The sequence below is a fragment of the Lathyrus oleraceus genome, chromosome 3, assembly GCF_024323335.1.
Source record: "Lathyrus oleraceus cultivar Zhongwan6 chromosome 3, CAAS_Psat_ZW6_1.0, whole genome shotgun sequence".
Lineage (NCBI taxonomy): Eukaryota > Viridiplantae > Streptophyta > Magnoliopsida > Fabales > Fabaceae > Lathyrus > Lathyrus oleraceus.
In genome coordinates this window covers 254,835,260-254,860,264 of record NC_066581.1, presented here as the reverse complement: position 1 = coordinate 254,860,264, position 25,005 = coordinate 254,835,260, and the positions used below count along the sequence as shown (strand labels likewise).

General features: G+C 31.5%; 1 protein-coding gene across 2 annotated transcripts; it reads right to left on the bottom strand.

Moving 5' to 3' along the window:
• Positions 1 to 1,521: 1,521 nt before the first annotated feature.
• LOC127126725 (nudix hydrolase 12, mitochondrial) lies at positions 1,522 to 5,443 on the bottom strand. Of its 2 annotated transcripts, XM_051055709.1 has the most exons (6): positions 4,935 to 5,443; positions 4,726 to 4,801; positions 2,907 to 3,021; positions 2,740 to 2,823; positions 2,255 to 2,404; positions 1,522 to 2,163 (listed from the first exon to the last, which is right to left on the bottom strand). In XM_051055709.1, the coding sequence occupies exons 2-6, from the start codon at positions 4,794 to 4,796 to the stop codon at positions 1,885 to 1,887; spliced, it is 699 nt and encodes a 232-aa protein (XP_050911666.1). In that variant the 5' UTR covers positions 4,797 to 4,801; positions 4,935 to 5,443; the 3' UTR covers positions 1,522 to 1,884. The 2 variants fall into 2 exon arrangements, with proteins under 2 accessions (XP_050911666.1, XP_050911667.1); XM_051055710.1 differs by having other exon boundaries at positions 4,726 to 4,936.
• Positions 5,444 to 25,005: the final 19,562 nt, after the last annotated feature.

Below are 25,005 nucleotides of genomic sequence, written 5' to 3'. Positions count from 1 at the left end.
CAAAACATTTTGTGCAACCTTTTGTTCATTCGTAGCATTCTCACTAATTGATGTTACTTCGTTCTTCACAAGATCCCAAAGATCTTGATAACAAAAAACAACATCCATCTGCCTACACCAATTTTCATAATTTTTACCATTCAAGATGGAAAGATTCGCTTGAAAATGCTCGTTCGGATAATTCATCGTGATTCAATGCTTCCCAAAGATCACACAGTCAGTGCTCTAGATACCAAATATTGAGGAAACTTCAATCTTTAAGTTAAATGAATAAATCTTGATGAATAAGATTCATTCTTTCTGATTGATCACACCTCTTATTCTTCATCCTTTACTCGGGTGAAACAGACACATCTTGATTGCAAGATGATTCTACAATACACTTATATTTGAAAGAAGAAAACAATGCAATTGAAAGTTAGAGAAAAGAGAAATTCTGGAGGAAGAAGAAAAATGCAATGTTGTTGTGCAAACTGCACTCTAAATGTTTGATAATGTGTGTTAATCACAACTGTGATTTCAGAAACTATACAAGACTATTACAAAGTTGTATCTTTCACCTCGTTACAAATGAAATAAAGATCCTCTCTATTTATAAATGAGATTACTTACACTTCAAGTAACCACAAAATAATTAACTTAACTAACACTAGGCTAAGTTAACTATTTCGACATTGTCGACTCCTTCGACAACTTTATGCTTCGATAGGATATGTTTGATTTTTTTGTCAAATATAGCAAATACAGACTCTAATCGACGCATGTTATTTTGACACACACTAAAACACTTTTCGACACCCGTCAAATACAAACAGATTTCGACCCAAAGAATTACATATTTAATATATATATATATATATATATATATATATATATATATATATATATATATATATATATATATATATATATATATATATATATATATATAAGGCTATTCTAATCTAATGAAACTAACTAAAGGACTAAAAACCCAAATAGAAATTACTACTAATAAAAGTAAAAATAACTTATTTACAACTTATAATTTATATGTGTTGGGAAGCTTCCTTTCGAAATGGACATTATGTAATTTTTATAAGATCGGTGAGAAATACATGAGGTGTAGTAAAAATCTCTTCCAATATTATACTACAATTAGTATCTTTAAGTTGTATCGGATACAATGTGAGACTAATAACCCTATTGCAAACTAGCTAACATGTGAAAATTCTATGATCTTATTTTTCTTTGTTGTACTTATCCAGCTACATAGTTTTTGCTAACCTTTGATTCATGTAGTTCCTTTATTTAGTAAAACAATGTTTCGTACATGTTGGTTGATACTGTATACAAAATTTCTGACCATCCTAAAATGTGTTTATGTTGTAAATGAATGTATCCATTCATTTTAAGATGGTTATTCTAAACTTGTTTGTTTGCTCTAAATTTAGTTCTTTGGCAGTGTGTGCTTGATTCTCACCAAAATTCTTAAATTTGATGTTCTTCTGCAATGTACTATAAACGAAAACGGGAAGAAAGTAAGAAGAAAAGCTTGAAAGGCATACCTTAATGTTCAATCAGTTTGATGCATAAGAGAGATGAATTTCACAGAAAACACAACCAATGGTGTTATTCGCCTGGACAACCAGATTTCTAGAAATGGTGCCCGCTATTTTACAAGTTTTTCATGAATTGTGGGGTGAAGCAAGCTATTTAAGTCCATTTACACTTGAGACTTTCACCGCCATATTCTACATTATGATCACAAAGGAAACAAGTAAAACGAACCTACAACTACGAAATTGCTGACACGAGCATCCAAAGTCCAAACCATTACTTCACATTTTGGTCTCATCAGTTTGAAGAAGTTAATGCACAAAACATCAAAAGTGTACAGCAATTTCAATAGCCAAAATGGATGGCTATCTCTTGAGAAGCGCGTTGCAGTAGATTCGCCTTAGAAGGCACACCGTGGTGCTGCATATTCGATGATCTTTTGTAGCAGTTGGGCGACACACTTTGACATTCCGAGGCATCTGTTGAGATGACTGAAGGGAGGTCGACGACATTCTTGTCTTGCTTCCTTAGCATCGTATCCTCTGCCATAACTTTTGTAAACTCCTCGAGTGCGTTACACATCCAATCGTATCGGCAGAGTCTAAATGCCTCTTTTATGTTCAACTAAGAAGAGAAAAAATGCACCCCAACTCAGTTAAAGATGTCAAAAAGTACAAATTGCAATAATATTTATGGATTTACTTAAAAGAATTACCCATTGGCGAGCACGGTTTTTCTGCTCAGGCCATGCGTCTAGTTCTTCGGTCACCTCCAAGGCAAACATGTATCCTCTGCAGCCTCCTTCCATGCTACACAAGTCCTGACTGCTTTTGCTTCTGAATTCCCACATTCCTAATGGAGTTTCCTGAAAATGAGAATAGACGGTCACGATGCGACAATATATGACCGGATTAAGGCTCAATTACATGACTAGAATGGCATTTTTCCACAAAATGTTAAGTCAAATCAAACTTGAGTTGCACATGTTATAAAAAACATGTATCAGAACCGTGCAACACGGGGAAGCAAATAACATATCAATGTATGATTTGAACGATATCATGAGCATCGTCTCGTATATTTATAGTGGAAGAATATATATGATTATTTCCTTGGTTCTGTTATTCGGGTTTATTGCTAAATTTTTTCAAGATGGAGTATAACCAATAGTTCAATAATCTAGAAGGAAACTGAACCTACTCTTAAAATTCCTTTAACTCCTGCTTCTTCTAAAGCTTCACGACAAGCAGCTTCTATGATAGTCTCATCATCCTCCCAACCACCCTGCCAAAGAATAGAAAATGAAACTTTTCAGCGTTAAAGGTCTCTAACCGATGTAAATTATTGGTGCAGACAATATCAAGTACCTTTGGAAATACAAGGTCGTCGCGTTTTGGCGAAGAAACCATAAGTACTTCTATCATTTCCTCAGTTTCTTCCATCTCATCTCCATTCTCCTTTCTCCATCTATACGGAATACATCTGTTGGAATACATACAAAAATTTTAAGTGAATCACGTGGCATAAAAAACTGTTGCAATTTGGAAGAAAAAAAATTGAACGAAATCACATGTGCATGTGCTGTGTACGTGTTAGACACCAGACACACTTCAATTCAGAGGCATATTCTTATTCATGCTTTCTACTATTCACAAAACAGTTTTTAATAAACTTTAAGATTTACCTCATTTCCTCATCAAACAAATCCACATGATAATGATGTTAACATGAAGAAAAATGAAAAGTAAAAAGCATAATGTTTTCCTAATCAAGATTTTAAATCATTTCTTTTAACAAATCCCACTAACCGTCATTTTCTTCTGGTTTAATCACAACTTAAAAAATTCAAAAGTTGTTTAGCTTAATCCCTTTTCTCTCATTATTTTAAGGTCCACTTGAAAATATTGAATGCTTAAAAACGAGACTCAAAGAAACTTCCATGCATCTGCTATGAATACAATCTTCAACAACAAACATATCTCACAGGATTGTAATATAGGAAAACAACAACACAGCAATAATTTCATAAACAAATAGTGCTACCCCAGTTATTAATTACTCTGCATGCCAGAACTGTGATACTGATAAATGTTGAATTTTTCATAGTTTTATATTTGCATAAAAGCCAAAACAGATCACACAATTTGAAGTTGTATTTTACATTTCTTAATAGACCTTAAGTCAATGACATGGCCCACTAATTTAATTTATCATTGTTACGAACATATCCTCATGAAAAATAAAATTTAATAGTTAAATATTTGACAGAGAAGACAATTATTTAGAAACTATTATGTCATGCCTTTCCATTTCACAAACAAAAATAATTAAGTCCTTGTTTATTTTGTGAAAATGTTGGATCTATAATACAACTTTATTAGTTTACAATTTCATTGGATCAATAGTCCACGAAGAGTATCTGTGGTTCAGAGAAAATGAAGTACTAACACAAACACGCTATCTTTGAAAAAATGAAAGTAATATGTGTATCAATGTTGTGTGTCGAACACATACACATATTTGTTCAGAGATATTGGTGTTACATGTAACTTTGAAAAAATGAAAGTAATCAAATGTATCAATGACGTGTGTCAAACCCATACACATATTTGATCAGAGATGTTGGTGTTACATAGAACTTGAAAAAATGAAAGAAATCTCATGTATCAATGTCGTGTGACGGACACAGACACACAGACATAGACATAGACGCGTATTTGTTAAGAGATATTGGTGTTCCATAACTAATCACTCAAAGTAAGTAGATCTATTTAAGAGGTTGACATCTCATCTAGAGATCAAACTCACACCACATACTTTAAAACAAACCAGGCCAGTTATCTGACAACTATGTCACACTATTAATTTTCTATTTGCACATGAGACAAAACCAATGAAAAGGAAAGAAGAAAGAAAGCAACTAAGGAATATCACGCTTAATCTAAGAGCTCTACAACAAGCTACACCATAAAAATGTTGTAGAGGATCCATTTTAAGAATAGGAAGCAACAGAGAAAATCAATGGAAACCAATCATAGAACACAACAACCATATCAATAAACACTATAATGCATGGTCATAACAAAAAACAAAAAAATCATAACCCAAAAGTGGTTAAAAGGCTAAATAGGAAAAAGGTAAGATTTTTAAGGTAGATAAGCCATGTCCTCAAAATTGAAAACTTACCCAGAAACAAGTCGAAGGTTGTCTTCATAACGCTGTCTTTGTCTCCCCGTTCTTGCTGGCACACACGACATAGATTCTAGAATAACAAAAGAAAACACAAATTTGGAGAAAGAACACAAAGGAAACAAAGAAAAAAAATCAGAAAGTGGGATTGTCTTAAAACAAAAACAATAAAAAAGACAAACAGGTTGTGTGCATAAATATCATACCCAAGTCACGTTTTTTCTACTTTAAATCTCGAACACGCAGAATAAAGAAGCTTTCATTAGAAAGAATCTACAAGCTTTTGCATGAGATAAGAACCATCAAGGAAAAAGTGATATTGTTTCGGTTAAACACGTGTATTGTTATTTTTATGGTGTGAAATGGAGATTCCGATGATAAAGTTTAAACTTTTTTTTCTTTTGTTTTCCACAGCATGTGGCCCAAATGGCAGAACAATAACAACAAATGGTAGAATGGTTATGGTGTTTGTAATTTTTGCAGAAATTGAAAGAGATGAGGAAAAGAAGAAGAAGAAGAAGAAGAAAAAGAAGAAGAATGGATCCTTGTTTTGGGTAGAATGAAAACAGAGGAAAAACAGAGGGATAAAGAGGTTTTAACGGATTCTTAGAAAATGCTTCCATTTATAATTGGTCATTGTTTAAACTTTTTTTCTTATAAAGGAATATTTTTTTGGACAAGTTATAGAGGAATTTCTTAATCTTGTGTAAATGATTTTTTTTTTCTTATAAAGGAATTTTTTTTTGGACAAGTTATAAAGGAATTTCTTAATCTTGTGTGAATGAATTTCTTTTCTTAAACAAGTTTTATGCTAGCTTGTGGTGAGTTTACAATGGACTATACTTTTGTTTTTGTTTCTTTAATCTATTTTATATGAGTTTAACGGTGATCCAATGACTCTGTACAAATGTTTTATACTATCATCTAATAGAAATATATCATTTTGTCATGTTATACATGTATTTTAAAATTTTCAGAGTCTGACTTAACGCGATCATGATCGTCATTGATTGACAATGTAAAATAATGTATCATCTATTTTCTCATTTTATATTTTATATGTCAATTTTTTTAAGTAACAAAAAGTTTTTTTTTATTAAAATAGAAAGGGAATAGATTGAGAAACAAAGGAAGAAATAATTTAGGGATAAGATTGACATTGAGACTAAGTAAAATTTTGAGACTACTCCTAATTTGGATATTGTATAACACAATTTTTGAGATTTTTTTTCTTTTTTTTATCTCAATCTTTGTATTTATCTCTATATGTATATCTATCTATATATTTTATAATCAGAGTTGATAAAAATAGCATATTGTATCACAATACAATAAGAGATTTCTTCAAATTTGAAAATACAACTCTCTTTCTTACTCGTTTTGCAAATCTATCTCATCCTCTTTATATCTCACTCTTCAAGTGTGAAAAACAATAAAATAGTACAAAAGTTTGTGATGGATCATATCAGTATTTTTTATTTGATTTATTTTTGTGTTTTCTACGATCATTCGTTCCTGCAAAAAAAACAATTGAGGGGAACTTTAATATTAGACTTATGAAAAATCACATTTAGGATTCCACTTTGATAATGAGAAAGAATGGCTTCGGTTTCACTAAGTAGGTTTGTATCTCAATTTATTTTTGAGTTCGTTTATTATATCAATTGAAAAAAGTTTAGAAATGAAGTAATTAAGTGTTTATCTTTTTGTGTGTTTTTTTTAGTTTACTTTTTTTCCTTTTGTAATTAAGATTTGGTTTCAATTAGTGAGTCATACTTCAAAATTTATCATATTTTTTTCTATTTTTATTTGACCCGAGGCTCATTTAATCCGTATATTTACATGACTTAATCATCCATTATTTACATGATAGTATTTTTTAAATAATATCATTGGATTCAAAGGTTTATTATTATATAAGACATTAAAGTGTGGTTTTGCAAGATTATGGTCATGATGCATCATCTGGACATTTTGGATTGTGGACACAATAAATTAATGATTGATCTTGGTTCTTGAGTTAAGTTCTCATGGGAACCTTAATAGTTGGTCTTGTATGTCTGATCATTTTAGTTAAATCTTGACATTGAGATTTGGGGAGTTATTATCAGGTTCTGATTATATTCAATCATTGAGAGTTAACCCTTTTGATGATCATTTTCATTTTCACCATGGATTGTTGTTTGACTCATGGCATGGCATTCGTTCAAGTGGTCCGAGGAAATCAAGATTCAAAGGAACCCAAGATTCAAGGTGCAAGATTTAATTCAAGGTTCAAATCTTGAAGAGGAGTTGCTTGACATAAGACATTTCATTTAAAGCCATTTTTCACTATCAAAACATCCATTTTACATTGCAAGTTCATATTACAAAACCAATTACACAAGATTACACTTTTTGACCTACAGTTGACTTTAGTCCGTTGTTGACTTTTTGGTCAAACAATTGACCAAAGTCAACTCCTAAGCCCTAGTCCCAACTTTTTCTTCATGAGGCTTGAATGCTTTCTAAACCACCATTTTGATACACCATGACATGCTAAACATCTTCATAATCAAGGTTCCATACAGCTACCTACATCCAAACAAAGCCAATAGTCAATAAGATCCATATTTAACATTCAAATGATTCCACATTAATGCAAGCATTGCATTTAAACCAGCTACCTCTAATGGATACCAGTAAAGGACTGAGCTAGAAATTTTGAATAGTGGAGGCAATGATCATTTTAAATTTTTTCATTTTTAAATTAAAAAAATAAAAAATAAGTGTTTGAAATAATTTATTTATTAGAATACTATATTTTATATTTAAAAATGATAAACAAATATCGAAAATTTAGGTGCAAAATGTTATATATATATATATATATATATATATATATATATATATATATATATATATATATATATATATATATATATATATATATATATATATATATATATATATATATATATATATATATATATATATATATATATTAATATATATATATATATATGGTATGTTTTCCTAAAAATTAAATAATACCATATGGTATCTTATCCTAAAAACTAATACACATGCTAATATTAGATTTAGATTAGCATTTAATTAGCTAATTTTTATTTTAGAAATTAATAGGCATGTTATCATTTTAATTTCTTTGTGATGTTAGTCTAAAATAAAACCAATGTGTTTGTGATTCATGTCTTGATCACATTCCTGATTGATGAGTTTATTAAAGTCTTCTTTGATCAATTAATCATGTGACACTTATTTGTTTCCCCTGTCCAGTCAAGTGATTATAAGTCTCTTGATCACTTAATAAGAATAAACCTCTACATTGGCACTGTATTGGACCTCAAGTCAAGTCAACCTTCCCATGTAAGACCTTGGAGACTCTGGACATCAAGACTAGATCATTACTTCATCATTCAAGCATAATCAAAATATTCTTCTTTCAACATTTATCAATTATAACGTGAATTGTGCACCACGAGTCTTAAGTAACAGAAAAGAATGAGATGAATCATTTCTATTCTTGTTCTGAGTATCTTTGGGTACGGGGCATATGCCTTAGTTTCCTTTGTTCATAGACTTTAGTTCAATTCAAATCAAATTACTTTCAAGTCTTCTTCCTCGTAGACACTTCAACAATTAACATCCATTACACTTGCAAGAAGAATATTTAAGCTAAGGAAAAAGATTGTGACCTGAATTTCGTAGCTCTCTCTCTCTCTCTCTCTCTCTCTCTCTCTCTCTCTCTCTCTCTAGATTTCTTAATTTCTTCATCTGTGTAGAGTATCAACTTTGACCGGGGAAATTCTCGTCCTCGTTGGTAGGTGCAATCTCTTCCTTCTCTTGATAAATTCTATTTGTCATAATTTAGCTTCAACGCCTCCTAACTAAACCCTTAAGGTTTGGCTTCGGGTTGTTGCACTATTGCTATTTAATTATGGATTTTGATGTTAGGGTTCGTGAAATTTCTATTTCGATTTAGGATGTAGGTTAAGAATTAAAATAAATCGTGGCAAGATTGTGAGAGAGGGAGTAAGGATGAATAGAATTATGTATGCTTGAGACCATTTGGACCTTCGGCGCGACGATGGTTTGGCTCATGTGAAGTTTGGGTGAACGGACTCATAGATTAGAAATGTGAATAATATGATGTGAAACTTTCTGATCCCTTCTCACTCTCTTGACTTCACGTTTTGGGCTCAAAGTCATTGGCTCACTGATTGTGCTAACTTCACACCCTACCATGGCCTATCACACACCCCATTTTGAAACATTATGCCAACAACATTAATTTGGGCTTCCTGCTGACCCCAATGGTGCAGCGCCAACACAATTTGTCCCATTCACCCCTGGAACAACTACACCATTTGCCTCTAGTTTTTTTTTCTTTTTTTAATCATTTGTTTTGTTTTTTAAATTTTGTTTGTCACTTTTTTATATACAGGTTAATACACTTTAATTAATTTAAACCTTTTTTTATAATACATTTCATTTTGATATTAAAACACTTAAAAATATTAATGTTAATACTTAGAATTTAATTAGATTTTAGTTGATTTTAGTCACTTTAATCCACTTCTTGATAAATATATAATCATGATAATTCATATTAGATTTTAATTAGCAATTAATCATCATTACTTTTAGAAATAATTTTTAAGTAGATTTTTAGAAATTAATACACATGCTACTATTAGATTTAGATTAGCATTTAATTAGCTAATTTTTATTTTAGAAATTAATAGGCATGTTATCATTTTAATTTCTTTGTGATGTTAGTCTAAAATAAAACCAATGTGTTTGTGATTCATATCTTGATCACATTCCTGATTGATGAGTTGATCAAAGTCTTCTTTGATCAATTAATCATGTGACACTTATTTGTTTGCCCTGTCCAGTCAAGTGATCATAAGTCTCTTGATCACTTAATGAGAATAAACCTCTACATTGACACTGCATTGGACCACAAGTCAAGTCAACCTTGTCATGTAAGACCTTAGAGACTCTGGACATCAAGACTAGATCATTGCTTCATCATTCAGGCATAATAAAAATATTCTTCTTCCAACATTTGTCAATTATAACGTGAATTGTGCACCACGAGCCTTAAGTAACAGAAAAGAATGAGAGGAATTATTTCTATCCTTGTTCTGAGTATCTTTGGATACGGGGCATAGGCCTTAGTTTCCTTTGTTCATATACTTTAGTTCAATTCAAATCAAATTACTTTCAAGTCTTCTTCCTCGCAGACACTTCAACAATTACATCCATTACAGTTGCCTATTTAGACCAAACACACATTCTCTTTGACATTCATACAGTCTTTGGGTTAAGCACCTCATGATTAAACACACATCTCTGGATCAATCTCTTCATGCATTTCACTGTGGAGTTCCATGCTCTAACAACCTTCATGCATTGCCTTATGAAGATCCATGCTCTGGAAACCTTCATGCATTTCCCTGTCGAGTCATGTTCTCTAGCGACCTCATACATTGTCCTGTGGAACCATGTGCTCTGGCAACCGTCATGCATTACCCTATGGAGCTCCATGCTCTGGAAACCTCCTTTCTTGTAGGGCTTGATCTTATGGATCTAGGCAAAAACCTTACAATTCGGCATTGGCCACACTATCTACTGGATAACTCCACACTCTTTGATTCAGACACACCTACCTATGATTTCAAGCAATAATCCTAGTCCAAGTGATACTTTTCCCACAAACACACAACACTTTCCTCATTTCATCATTTCACCATTTTACAATTTAAACAACACTTTTAATTCAAGCAAGTCTTTCCTTTTTTATTCAATTAAAGCAACTTTTTCTTTTTCTTTTATCACACAAACCTGTTTCAAAATGATTTTCTTTCTTTTCATAAAAGAACTGTCATAATTTATTCCTTAGCAGTTAGACTAAAAGCTTAGAGCACTCGAACAAGGGTCAAAATCAACTAATGTCTACACACTTCTAGGATACGATTATAACTGTTCCCTAAAATCAACCAACAAATATGTATTTTCTACCATAAACTATGTAGCTCTTATTTTCTCATTACACTATGAGAATATGTAGGCACGAGGGTTCGAATCCTTTGCGAGCACACTAATTAATAAACTTATTTTTCCCTTTTTCTCCATCTGCAAGTAACATTTAGATGATAATACTCATTTACGCAAAGACCAGTCAAAATGGTTCACGTTGAGTACAACGAATGTGAGAGATGTTAATATCTTCCCCTTGCATAACCAACTTCCTTACCTTGTTTCTCTTCCCCCTGGATGTTATCGATATTTTTCTTTTGATTCTGAAATAAATAAAGTTTGATGACGACTCTGTTGTATCTTCGAACGTACGACGCACTCAGATATTTTCGTAGCACGACAAGGTGGAGGTTGAACCCTCTTATGCTTACATAATCTATCTTTGCACATTAACTTCATTAATGTAAGATTTTATTGCATTTTACCCCTCTTTTTATTTTTATTAACTTATATTTTTAATATTTAATAACATTTCCTTGGATGATTATAGTGTTTTTGTTTAACCTTAATTTAATATTTACTTAAGAATTTGCAGAGAGAGGTTCTCAATCTATTTTTCCTGAATTTGTGCATATGAATTTGTTATACTATTATACACTTCTTATTACTATTGCTTTGAAAACAAGAATAAACATTTGAAGATAGTATGCTCTCATTTTTTACAATTGGTGTTTACTTCCATTTTTATATAAAATTGTTTCATCTTCAAAGAATTTGTTACAACACTTACATCAATTATATTTGACATATATTGTTCGGAATCAATTTATTCATGATCATCAGAGTGTTATCTCAAACTAGGGAAAAAAACATACGACTTTTACTTTAAATAGGTATAATCTATATACTTTACAATAAAAAAAAGAAGAAAATTCTACCACAACGAAACATGAGATTTTCTCAAATCTAGAAATGCAACCCTCCCTCTTACTTGTTTTGAAAATCTATAGCATCTTCTTTGTATTCATTCTTCATGTGTGAAAAACAATGAAATATTACAAAAGATAAAGTTATAGTGGTAAATCATATTAGTTAGTAGTTGTTATAATTAATTCATTTTCAGAAACTTGTTGACAAAGTTTGTTAGAGGATATTTTAGTATTTCTTCTAAAGTCCTACTTGTATTTAAGCAAGTGAGTGGTATGAGCATTATTATTCATTCCTTTTTTGCAGTGTAAGTGTGTAACCATTGTGTAACCTTTAAGAGTAGTGGAAATTTGTTATTATTCTCTCTTCTCTCTCTTGTTTGTTTAGTTCATCCTTATCACCTTTTGCACTAACAATTGGTATTTGGAGCTCCGATTCAAATCCACAGGGAAACACCATGGAAAACACGAGTGAAATGGTGAGGCGTTGTGTGATTGATTTTTGTTTGGAGAATTTATGTTGAATTTCTATTCATAATCGTAACAGAATCACATATCTTGATTCTATGGGATTGGGAAACACTGTGTTTAGGAGAGATCTAAGTGTATTGCATAAGGTTGAAGATGAACAGAAACAATCTGAGCACCAAGCTTCCAGTGTTCGATGGCAAGAACTGGAATCGTTGGATGATTCAGATGCGTGTGTTATTTGGATCTCAAGATGTTCTTGATCTTATCAATGATGGTTACGTTTAGGTTTCACTTCTAGAAAATGCAACAGATGCGCAGAGAAATACTCAACGTGATCTGAGGAAGAAGGATAGGAATGCTCTATTCTACATTCATCAATGTATGGATATGAGCATGTTTGAGAAAATTGTTGATTCGACAACAGAGAAAGCTGCGTGGGACACACTAGTGAGGTGCTACGACGATGATGCATCAGTGAAGAAGGTGAAGCTTCAGTCATTATGTAAGAAGTATGAGAATCTCAACATGAAGAACAATGAGAAGATACCTGACTACATCTCTAGAGTGACTCTGATCGTAAATGAGATGAAATCATGTGGAGAAACTCTCTCTGAAGAAAGTATCATTGAGAAGGTACTAAGATCTCTTACTCCTCAGTTTGATTACATCGTTGTAGCAATTAAAAATTCTAAGGATCTGAGCACCATGAGAATAGAAGAGTTGCAAAGCAGTCTAGAGGCACAAGAGTTGTGTTTGACTGAAAGAACCCATGAGATAGATGTATAGTAGGCTCTGAAAGCTTCTTTTGTCAAGAAAGACCAGAAGCAGTCTTGGTCAAAAGTCAAGAAAATATTAGATCTCAAAAGTCAGAAACCTTAACTTCTTGGAGTTAGAAGGGAAAAGAGAAGTATGACAAGAGAAAAGTTCAATATTACTCTTGTAAGAAGTTTGGCCACTTTGCTACAAATTTAGTCAAACAAGGAGAGGAAATCAGAAGAAGCGAATATAGCTAGAAGTTCTGATGTTGAACATGTGTTATTAATGGCTTTTGATTCTGATAGTGCGTCTCTAGAAGACTGGTGGTATATGGACATTGGTTGTTCAAACCATCTTATTGGAAATAAGAAATGGTTGGTTGATTTTGACTCTGGGAAGAAGACCAAAATCAGATGTGCGAATGATAAGTATCTGAATGCTCAAGGAATGGGGAATGTTAGAGTGATTCTGAATAATGGAAAATATGCGTTAATTCAAAATATCTGGTATGTTCCTGGAATGAAGAGCAATCTGATGAGTGTAGGTCAATTAATTGAAAAGGGATTCTCAGTTACCATGAAGAGCAATTTGATGAGTGTAGATCAATTAATTGAAAAGGGATTCTAAATTACCATGAATAACAATCTTTTAAAGTTGTATTATTGTAATCAGAAGCTGATTATGGAGTTAGAACAGGGAAGGAATAGAACATTCAAGGTGAATGTTAAAACTACAGACTCTGAATGCCTTAGTGCAACAAGTGTTGTGAAGGAAAGTGAGTTGTGGCATAAAAGATTTGGTCATTTGAACTTCATAAGCTTATGGCATCTGAATTCAAATAAACCGGTATGAGGAATTCCTACAATTAAGAAACCAGAAAAGTTATGCAATGTGTGCATGAGAGGGAAGTAACCAAGACCACCATTTACATCAGAAGTAGCTCCAAGAGCAAAACATGCTTTGGGAGTATTTCATTTTGATGTGTGTGGACCATTTCTAGAACCTTCACTAGGAAAGAATAAATATTTTGTGTCATTTGTGGATGAGTTTGCGAGGATGGCATGAGTATCCCTTATAAAGTTCAAACACGAGGTATTTGCTGAATTTAAGAATTCAAAATCAAGGCTGAAAAATAGAGTGGTCGGACTCAAAAGATTCCCATAACTGATGATGGAGGTGAGTATAACTCTACAGAGTTTAATTGTTATGTGAGAAGAATGGAATTGAGCATGACGTTACTACTTCATATACTCCTCAACACAATGGTCTTGCTGAAAGGAGAAACCGAACTTTGCTTGATATGACAAGGAGCATGCTGAAGGAGAAGAAGCTTCGTAACAATTTGTAGGGAGAAGTTGCTGCCACTACAACATATGTGCTCAACAGGTGTCCAACCAAGAAACTGAAGTAAATTGTTCCCTTTGAGAGGTGGACTGGAGATAAGAAAAGTGTGAGTTATTTTAGAGTATTTGATTATGTGTGTTATAAACACGTTTCAGATGCTACTAGAAAGAAGTTGGATGATAAAAGCAAGGTGATGTTACTGGTGGGGTATCGCAGTATAAATGCTTATAAGCTTTATTATCCATTCACTAATAAGGTTGAAATCAGTTGAGATATTGTTGTAAAAGAGTCAGAAGTATGAGATTAGAGCAAGTCTCAATCCAACTCCGGTGCAGAGTTAACTTATGAAGATATTGATTATGATTATGAAGATGAGTTAGAGGCTGAAAATGATTATGAGAGTGAGTCAGGATCAGAAGGTGAGATTGATTCTGATCCAGATTCTGATGGTGATTTAGATTCTGGTGATAGTCTAGATTTTGGAAATATTCCAGATTTTATAGATGTGTTCTTTATATATTTATCTATTTGCAGCATCTATTTCATTTGTGTCAAATTATCTCATAATCTTATGTGTCACTTTGGAAATCTCATTTTAATTTTTTTTAAGTCTAAATACAATAATTTTACTCTATTGGTGGTCGCAAGTTCGAACCCTCGTAAAGACGAAAAATAATTTTCATTTTAGAAAAATGGTCTAACAAGCTAATCATTACTCAAACTATGTGTATTTTCTAAGAGTTACTTCAACTAATAATATACTCTCAAATCTATTTTATATATATATATATATATATATATATATATATATATATATATATATATATATATATATATATATATATATATTAAAACATCCCCCAAATTGTATTCTTTATATGTTTGCCACATCTATTTCATTTGTGTCATGTCATTTCATAATTTTATGCGTCACCTCCAAAAGCTCACTTTTATTTTTCAAAAGGTCAAATACAATAATTTTACTCTATCGAAGGTCGATTTAAACCCTCACAAAGACGGGGGAAAATTCATTTTAAATAAAATGATCTAAAAAGCTAATCATTACTCAAACTATGTATGTTTCCCAAGAGTTACTTTAACTAAAAATATACTCTCAAATTTCCAAAATTAAAAGAGATATGGGAATTACACAATAAAATATTTTATTTGTTTCTTGAAATTATAGCAATAAAATTAAAAATTGAAACAAATTTTTTTAATCTTAAAGTAACTCTTACACAATTTTCCAAGATAAGTCACTCAGAACTGATATTAAAATATAATATAATATGCAACAATTTTTTAGTGTATATACTTTAGTACTACATTTTTTCACGTATATGAAAATATAGAGTTTTTCCAAAATGAATTATAGTTTAGTCTTTTCTTTTATAATAGTGATCATAGAGAGTATAGTAAAAACAACAATAATAATATTTAAAAAAGAACACCTATTTTTCAACTAATATCAAAATAAAATAGAAAAACTACTTTATAATTATTTAAGTTTGCAAAACTAAATTACAAATGTCACTCTCAATTTATAAGCATGAATTTTCCTTTCAAATAAAATGTATCTTTTTATATGTTAAAGATTCATATCATTGTCTCAATTATAGTTCACAATACATTATTGTAATATAAATTTAATATTCGTATTTTGTCAAAATAAATTCTTAACATATTTAAAATTCAATAAAAATTGAATAAATTAATTTACAACGGTGCATTGCGCGGTATCTTAATCTAGTTATACTAATTGGAGAAAGTTTAAGAATGAGGTAAGTAAGTGTTTGTTTTTGTGTGCTCTATTCAATTTATTTTTCTTCACTAAATAATTAAGATTTTTGGACTCAACTAGGCTGGAGTTTAACGCCTCTTATGATTCCACCACTATCCTAGCAATCACACTAACAACTTAGAATATTCGAACAAGGATCAAACAATTAACGTCAAAACACTTCTAGGGTACGATTATAACATCATTCCTTAAAATCAACCAACAAATACTCATTTTTTATCCATAAATTACAAAACTCTAATTTTTTCATTGCACCATATGAATACGTAGGTACGAGGTTTTGAAATCTTGACGAGCACATTAATTAAAATCATATTTATCATCTTAATTAAAATCAATTGTAAGTAACATTTAGATGATAACACCCATATGCATAAAGAACAATCAAAATGGTTCTCGTTGAGTACAACATATGAGTAAAGCCTAATTTTGTTTATTTTTCATGTTTAAGGGTTTATCTTTATTGCTTTACTTGCTTTATTTTATTACATATTTATTGCTTTTATATATTCATTATATTATGAATATATGTTATATTCTTTATTATGGGTTGGGTTTGATGATGCTACTTGGAAGAAAAGCTCTACACCCGAGCTTGAGCACACACACATGATAGTAAGTGGTAGAGTCATTTTGACCTCATTGGTGTTATATCTCGATTATGGTCAACACAAGACGCCACGCCTATAGTAGATCCTTTTGGGAGCATCACTGTCTTACAAGTCATTCATTTCAGACATTGGTATCTCAAAATTGGTCCATGACTCTAGGGATATTTTTAGGAACCTCCTTCTTTTAAGAATAGTACCTACCTGTGAGGGGGTTGGGTTTATTTTTACAGTGAACCTTATCCACAAACACCCGGTTTTCTCTCTAGCTCTATACCCGGTTTCCAATGTACAACAAACCTTTAAACCTATATTACTGCCTACCATTATTAAATTATATATATATATATATATATATATATATATATATATATATATATATATATATATATATATATATATATATATATATATATATATATATATATATATATATATATATATATATATATATATATATATATATATAACCTAAATTATTGCATCATCAAACCTTTGAACCATTTTTGAGTTAATCCATTCGTATTCACTCCACGCTTAATTCACAATTTATTTTCAAAAAATAAAAGGAAAAATGATATCAATACTTCTCCACTTCAATTAAGCAAGGATCAAATGAAGAATGATGAATAACAAATACCCAAAATTGTTGACAGTATGCTTTCGAATAAAACTTTGTTGATGATGTAAGACATTGTTTCACCTTCTAAACACCTTATATATAAGGAAAATAATCCCTTGTCAACCCCTTTGAACCTAGAAGTTGGTGTTTCTTTATATACAAAAAAACCCTTTAATCTTAACCAGGGGCAGGGTAGTTAATAGTTAATTCGGTTGTGCATTCAAATTCCAAAAAAGAACGTCCCACCAAGGGATTAATCAAATCTTATGCATCATCTGATATCGAAGTGGTTAAAAATTCAAAAGTTCACAATGGTTGTTTCCCAATAACCAATATCACGATAGCCACGATCTTTCAAAAGAAAAAAAAAAGAAAAAAGATAAGAAGAAAAGTCTGCTAAGTCAAAAACAAAAAAATAATGATGAAATGACTTAGACAAAAATTAAGGATAGCAAAAGAATAAAAAAAATCTTTAGCAAAAAAATAATAGCAAGAGAAAACCGATATAACTACCAATAAAAAGGGTGACTTTCACTCAAGCGAACGAAATAAAAACCTCATTGATTCCAAAAATCACCAAAATTTCTTTCAGAAACTGAATACACCTGCTGAGTTAGTTGAACGTAAGATTGGAGAACATCAAGTAGAATAGGGTGGGCTAAAATTGAATTTTGAGCCTTATATCTATTATTTCTCAAATCATGAACCAAACTACGTTACAAACTTCAAAAGATCTAATTGAAGAAAATGTATTATGAAGGCATACTACAACGAGGTTGCATAAACCCAACTCCTAGAGATTTGTTAAAAACATTTATATTGATATAAAATTGCCATATCGTCTTTCACAGTTTAAATAATGATTTTGATCTCAAAACTTGCATGAGTGTCGCATTAAAATTACCATTTTTGAGTAAATAATTTTAATCCGCAAATCAACATCTAACATTAAGGAGGTTACAATGATGAGTTATATCATATGGTCCTACCAGGGGAATTCCTCCAAGATCAGTTAGCCAGAGAAATTCCCTCAAAAATCAGCCAGCCAGGGGAAAAATTACTTCAAGACTCGTACTGGGGCAGGCCACCTCAAGAGCACAAGAAGTCAACCGCTTCAGAAGATGGATAATCAGGGGCATACCGTTTCAAGACACTGGGGCAAGTTATATCAAGATTGTCTTATGACAAGACTACTTCATAACTTATGATTAAGGCAACCCATGCAAATACCCAACATAATGGGGGTAGAGATAAGCTACGAAGGTGTAAATTCTCTCCATGTTTCAAGTTGCTTAGGCAAGTGCAAAAGTGCATCAACAACCATTGAGGCTGAAGCAGATGCGGGGGAATCATGTCATTATAACCCTTTTCCTAGCCTCAAATCTTCAATTTCCCGCCATATAAGCATTTGGTGAACCATGCATAAATCAGGACGTTTTGCTCTAACAGCAAAGTATACATATCATTATTACATAGACCATTTCCCTGCATTAATCGAGTCGCTTCACTCAGATATCAACATGTTCGTCCAATAACATCATACATCCTTGTAACCCAAGCAATCTTTTCCAAAACCTTATCACCATAAACATCTACCTTGTTACTGGTATACTTTTGATAGATTAATCCTTAGTTAAAACGGTGGTATTTCTCTGAAAAGAATATTATCCCCGCTGAACTTCTAGTTGATATCCCCAGAGGATTTTCTTTTGAAGTTTTTCCTTGTCAGGTATCTCTCTAGTAAACCCTCTTGAAATTTATTTGTTTAGGTTACTTTCCAACTGATGTGTTGAAAATTATCCTTTTTGTTGTCTCACCACCATAACATTGTCATTCATTTTTCCCTTCGTGTTGTTGATCTTTTTCCAACCTTTATGTTGACAATCTTTTCCAACCTTAGTGTTGATGATCTGTTTCCAACCTCCATGATTGGAGATCTTTTTCCAACCTTTGTGTTGATGATCGTTTTCCAACCTTCGTGTTGATGATCTGTTTCCAACCTGAATTATTGACGATCTTTTTCCAACCTCTGTGTTGATGATCTTTTTCCAACCTTCGTGTTGATGATCTGTTTCTAACCTTCATGGTTGACGATCTTTTTCCAACCTTTGTGTTGATGATCTGATTCCAACTTCCATGGTTGATGAACTTTTTACAACCTTCATGTTGATGATTTGTTTCCAACTTCCATGATTGACGATCTTTTTCCAACCTTTGTATTGATGAACTTTTTCTAACCTTCGTATTGTTGATCTTTTTCCAACCTTTGTGTTGATGATCTTTTCCAACCTCTATGTTGATGATTTGTTTCCAACAACCGTGTCGTTTCCAACCAACAAGTCGACGACAATCTTCCTTTTGTTAGACATCCCTCTCATAAAGGATCAAATTGGAACCTCCAGCAACAATGGCATCCTGAAACTCTCTTAATCAACTTCTAAGTTCCTCGATTCAGTTATCAAATGTTGGAGAATCAAAGTTCACCACCATACCAAAAACCAGAACCAGACTCCACCTTTGTCAATACCAGTCACTCCTTTCACCTAGCAATCCACATCATTACATAACATGCAATTCAAGCATAAGAACTTCATGCATATCAAATCATACAACATGCAAAATATGACCACAAACATCTCTTTTTCGACTGATCTATTCCCCAACAAAGTATTTCAGTCAATCCCTAGTAAATAAGTCTCAAAAGAAATGCATCTAGTCTCATTGCATTTTATTTCTTTCAAGGGGAAACCTTTGGGTCTTTTACATTTAACTACCTTCAATCATATCATCTGATTCAAGATAGTTAAATAGAGGCAATTGTCATACCCCAATTTCACCTCACTCTTTTTCCACTTTCTTTTTCTCTTTTCTTGCTCAAGCTAAATTCATCTAATACATCATAAAAAGTTTCATTAGGTCTATCTTACATTTCATTTTACTTAATGGTTCAAAGATTCTCAGATAATCTTTATATTTTATTGGTTTGTGACTTATAATTGACTATTGATTCACTTTGATAATTTCAATATTGTTAACCATGCTCTGGCCAATGTTGACTTTTACTATTACTATTGACTTTTTCCACACGTTGACTTGTATCATAATTTTGACTTTATCATTACCATCGACTTTTAATTATTATTGTCTTTTCGTCATTGATTGAATGTTATTGACTTTGAATCATTATGAACATTAATCATTGTTGACTATTTCCTTATTATTTTTACTTTGATCGTGCTTTGAATTTTATTGAATTTTTAGAAAGAAAGGGAATATTTTCATTCATGAGTAATTGGAATACATTACAAGCATCACAAACTTTATTGCAAGGAAATGGATCAATTACAAGAAAAACTATAAAATTTTGGTATACTTGACTTTTAGTCAACAATTGACTTTTGGTCAACTATTGACCATTGACTCGATTTTGAATCCTAAATTTTTCTAGACCTATTCCAAAAACATTTGACCAAAGGATTAATCATTATTCATCAAATATCAATTATTCCATGATTATGTTACAAATGCTAATTTTCAACAACTCAAGATTTAATCATCCATCAAGCTCCATTCCCATGGCTTTTTCTTCATTCTCTGATGTCCCCTCAAGCTCATTCTTCCACCACGATGCTCACTTTTCTACAAGGAAGAAGGTAAACCAAGTTAGACATTCATATCATGGATTAAAATCATCAAAATGCTATGGAAAAGTCATAAAAAGGTTTTGCACTACTTCACAAAATCCTGCATTACTTCACAATTTTTTTGCATTATTCCTTAAATTTAACACTTGTGTTTTTAACACTTTCCAACATTTGTTCATGCCCAAAAATTCATAATTTGATCCATAATTTTACACCATCGAAAAGTGCACATTTTCAATGCAAAATCACTTCTCAAAAGCACTTAAAGTCATGAGATAATTCACCAAAAATTCATGGCAAAAGTGGCAAAAAAATCATAGGCAAAAGCATTTAAAAATTCCAAGTTTCATGCATAATCACCAATGACATTCTATCATACATTCCAACTTTCTACTTTTGCAAAAACCAAGAAACATCATTTGTCTCTAACTACATATGCATTCACAATCATTCAATTATACAATTAACTCTTAACTACCATAACTACCAAACTAACACAAATTACAACTTCCATTTTCAACCAAATCTCCGTTTAATCCTAGTCATCCATAAAAATCAATCCAAAGATTGGAAGTAGTGATCCACAATTAAAGCTTAAATTAATTTTCAACTATTGATAAATCTCTTACTTGGATCACAATCCAAGAGTCCTCATTCAACCACAAAACATATATAAACATGTTATTTTCACAATTTGTGGACTAAAAAAAAACACTTTTTCACAATTTTTTCTCACAATTCTCTCTTTTCTTCACTCCCTCACCATCATCAAAGTTCAATATCTCACCACTTAGAACTTCTCACCGAACTTATAAATTTGATGGAACTTAGCCACAATCAAGTCTCAACAATTCATCAATCAAATTTCATTTTCACCATTCAAGCAACATAAAGTTTCAACAATTCAAGCAATCACAAAGTTTCTACAATTTGACCAAGTTTCTACAATCATTAAAGCTTATACATTCATCGTCTATATTCAACCATAATCATTAAGAAAAGATTAATTGGAAGCATAGCAAAAATGCTTACTTTTGAAGTTTTTCGAGTTTCTCTTCAGCACCCTGTTGACAATTTTTAACCGGAGCAAATCTCTGCTCTGTCGGTAATTCTTCATCTCTTTTCTTCCATACCATTGCCATGAGTTGTTGGACGCTTCTTGTTGATTAATTTAACATACTGTCAAAAACAACTTAATTAAAAAAACACTTATTTCCAAAGAAAACCAAATTCAAGTAGCACAAAAATCAACATAACATAATTTATAATATATTTTAGCATAACATTGAATTAGACATTACATTAGCGTAGAGTTTGGACATAGAACATGAAATAACTTATTAGAATAATCACTTATCTGAGCCAAAACAAATTCTGGATTGAATTTGAAAGTTGAACCAAACTTTGCTCGAACCGCGAATCAAAACCGAATGCAACTCTGAATCGAACACGATGTTGAACCGAAACTGAGTTGAATGTTGAACCAAAACATGATAATCTTACAGCAGTAACAACTAGTGCTTCAATTGTCAGGACATGTAATATCCTTCTATAGTGGACACTTGAAATTACTCCCTCGGTCCTATAATGAGTAACCCATTTGAAATAAAAGAGTGTCCTAAAATGAATTATCAATTTCAATTTCTAATGCATCTTTTTCAATTTTACTCTCTAATTAATATTACTTTTATCATTTCCAATACATGATAAGGGTACTTTAGTAAAAATATCATTCACTCTCTTTCATTTTTTTTAATTTATGTGAAATGATCAACTGGGTTACTCATTGTGAGACGAAGGGAATAAATGTGTAATTGTGGTGTATAGATTGTATATAGACTAAGGAAATGATTTCAGTGATGATATCTACATGGTATTGCGATTTTTCGATTTTCAACATGCTAGCGGACGTCACAGTTGCAGTCTTTTATTCTTTCTTCGTGTCTTCGTATTTTCTTTATTTTTATGTCTTTAGATCATCATGATTCATTCTGTCATATGTTGTTGTACATGCCCTCTTGTTTACTATTTTGGATTTTTCCTAATTTTTCAACTTTGTAATTAATCTCTTTCTATTTTGATTAAATAAATTCAAAAAAACACATTGGTGCAATTTCTTCCTCACCTTATTTTTCTATCATGCTTATTTCATTTTATAACATTAATTCAATTTTTATATTTTATTTAACATAATTTTAACACATGTCACTATTGAATTGGTTACTAGCTTGGATTTTATGAAAATGATTCTATGCACACCTCATATAAAAATTATCATACTATTGCACAATTATTTTTAGGATCTAATTTTTTCTTAATTCACATTAGAGTTAATATAATTTTTTAAATAAAAATAAGATATTAATTCCCTTGATTAATTAGGATTAGACTTAATTCATGACTTTAATTTTGGTCACTTTTTATTTGACTTTAACTTTGATTATCATTTCTTTTCTAATCCATAACTTTACTACTGCATGAATTAAAAATATGGTTGCATATTATTTGAATTTTATTCATGATTAATTAATTGGTTAATTGATTAAGCACGACCCCTTAAGAATTTAGTCTTGATTAATCATTTGGTTGGTTTGCTAAATTTTGGATCTAAGAGCTAATTGTATGATTCTAATACCCTTTTGATGTTATAAAAGATAATTTGCAATTATTTTGATATTTCATCTACTCCTTTGAAATATTATTTCTTTTATTTATGTCATGATAAAGCTAAAACCCATTTTTGCAAATAAATCATAAAATATCTAAAAAATACGATGAAAATTGTGCGTTATGAGCCTTAAGAAATGGAGAAGAATGAGAGAGTGTATCTCTATCCTCATTCTGAATATTTTTGGATACGAGATGCATGTCTCAGTTGTTCAAAGTATTCACTTCGATTAATAGACTTTAGTAAAATTCAAGTCAAGACAAACTTTCATAATAAAAGGAAGAAAAAAGAGGAGGATGTAGCTTCTCTCTCCCCGAATGTTCAGACATTATTGTATAGCTCTCTGTCTAAATATTCGTCTTCAAACTAAAATCAATCACAACCAATATCAAAAATATTCCATAATCATTCTCTCTTGGTTTCAATACAACTCCTTTTGGTTTTAACACCCATACTTTTTCTTTTTCCTATTTGCCTTGTTAATCCTTTGGTTTAGGAAAACTCTCTTCCCTTATTCCATTTTCCTTGTTAATCTCCTGGTTTAGGCAAACCCTTATTCCCCTTTGCCTTATTAATCTCTGGTTTATGCAAATTTTCACCACTCTATTGGTTTAAAAACCACTCCCTTGGTTTAAGGATCACTTTCTTGGTTTAAACACCACTTCCTTGGTTTAAACACCACCTACTTGGTTAAGACACCATTTTTACAATTTCCGTCCTTAGTTAAGACACGATTTTACAATTTCTATCCTTGGATAAGACGCCATTTTTAATTCTTATCTTTGGTTAAGACATCACTTTTACAATTTATATCCTTGGTTAAGACACCACTTTTACAATTCCTGTCATTGGTTAAGACACCACTTTTAATTCCTATCCTTGGTTTAGACACCACATTTTCAATTCTTTATCCTCGGTTCACGCTAAATAACAAATTTCTTTTCATAAAAAACTGTTATAATCCATTCCTTATCAGTTAGACTAACAACTTAGAGAATTCGAACAAGGATCAAACAGCTAACATCAAAACACTTATAGAATACAATTATAACATCGTTTCCTAAAATCAACTAACAAATACTCATTTTCTACCCACGAACTATGAAACTCTGATTTTCTCATTGCACTATGATAATACGTAGGCATAAGGTTTCAAAATCTTAGAGAGCACATTAATTAAAAACTTGTTTTTCTCTATAATTAAAACCAATCATAAGTAGCCTTTAGATGATAACACTCATATGCGTAAAGAACAATCAAAATGGTTCTTGTTGAGTACAACGGATGTGAGTGGTGCTCATACCTTCTTCTTGCATAACCGACTTCCTTACCTTTTTTCTATTCCCTTTGGGTTTTATTCATATTTTCCCTTCCTCTTAGAATAAATAAAATTCAGTGGCGACTCTATTGTATTTCGAGCGTGTGATGCACTCGGGTATTTTTCGCGGC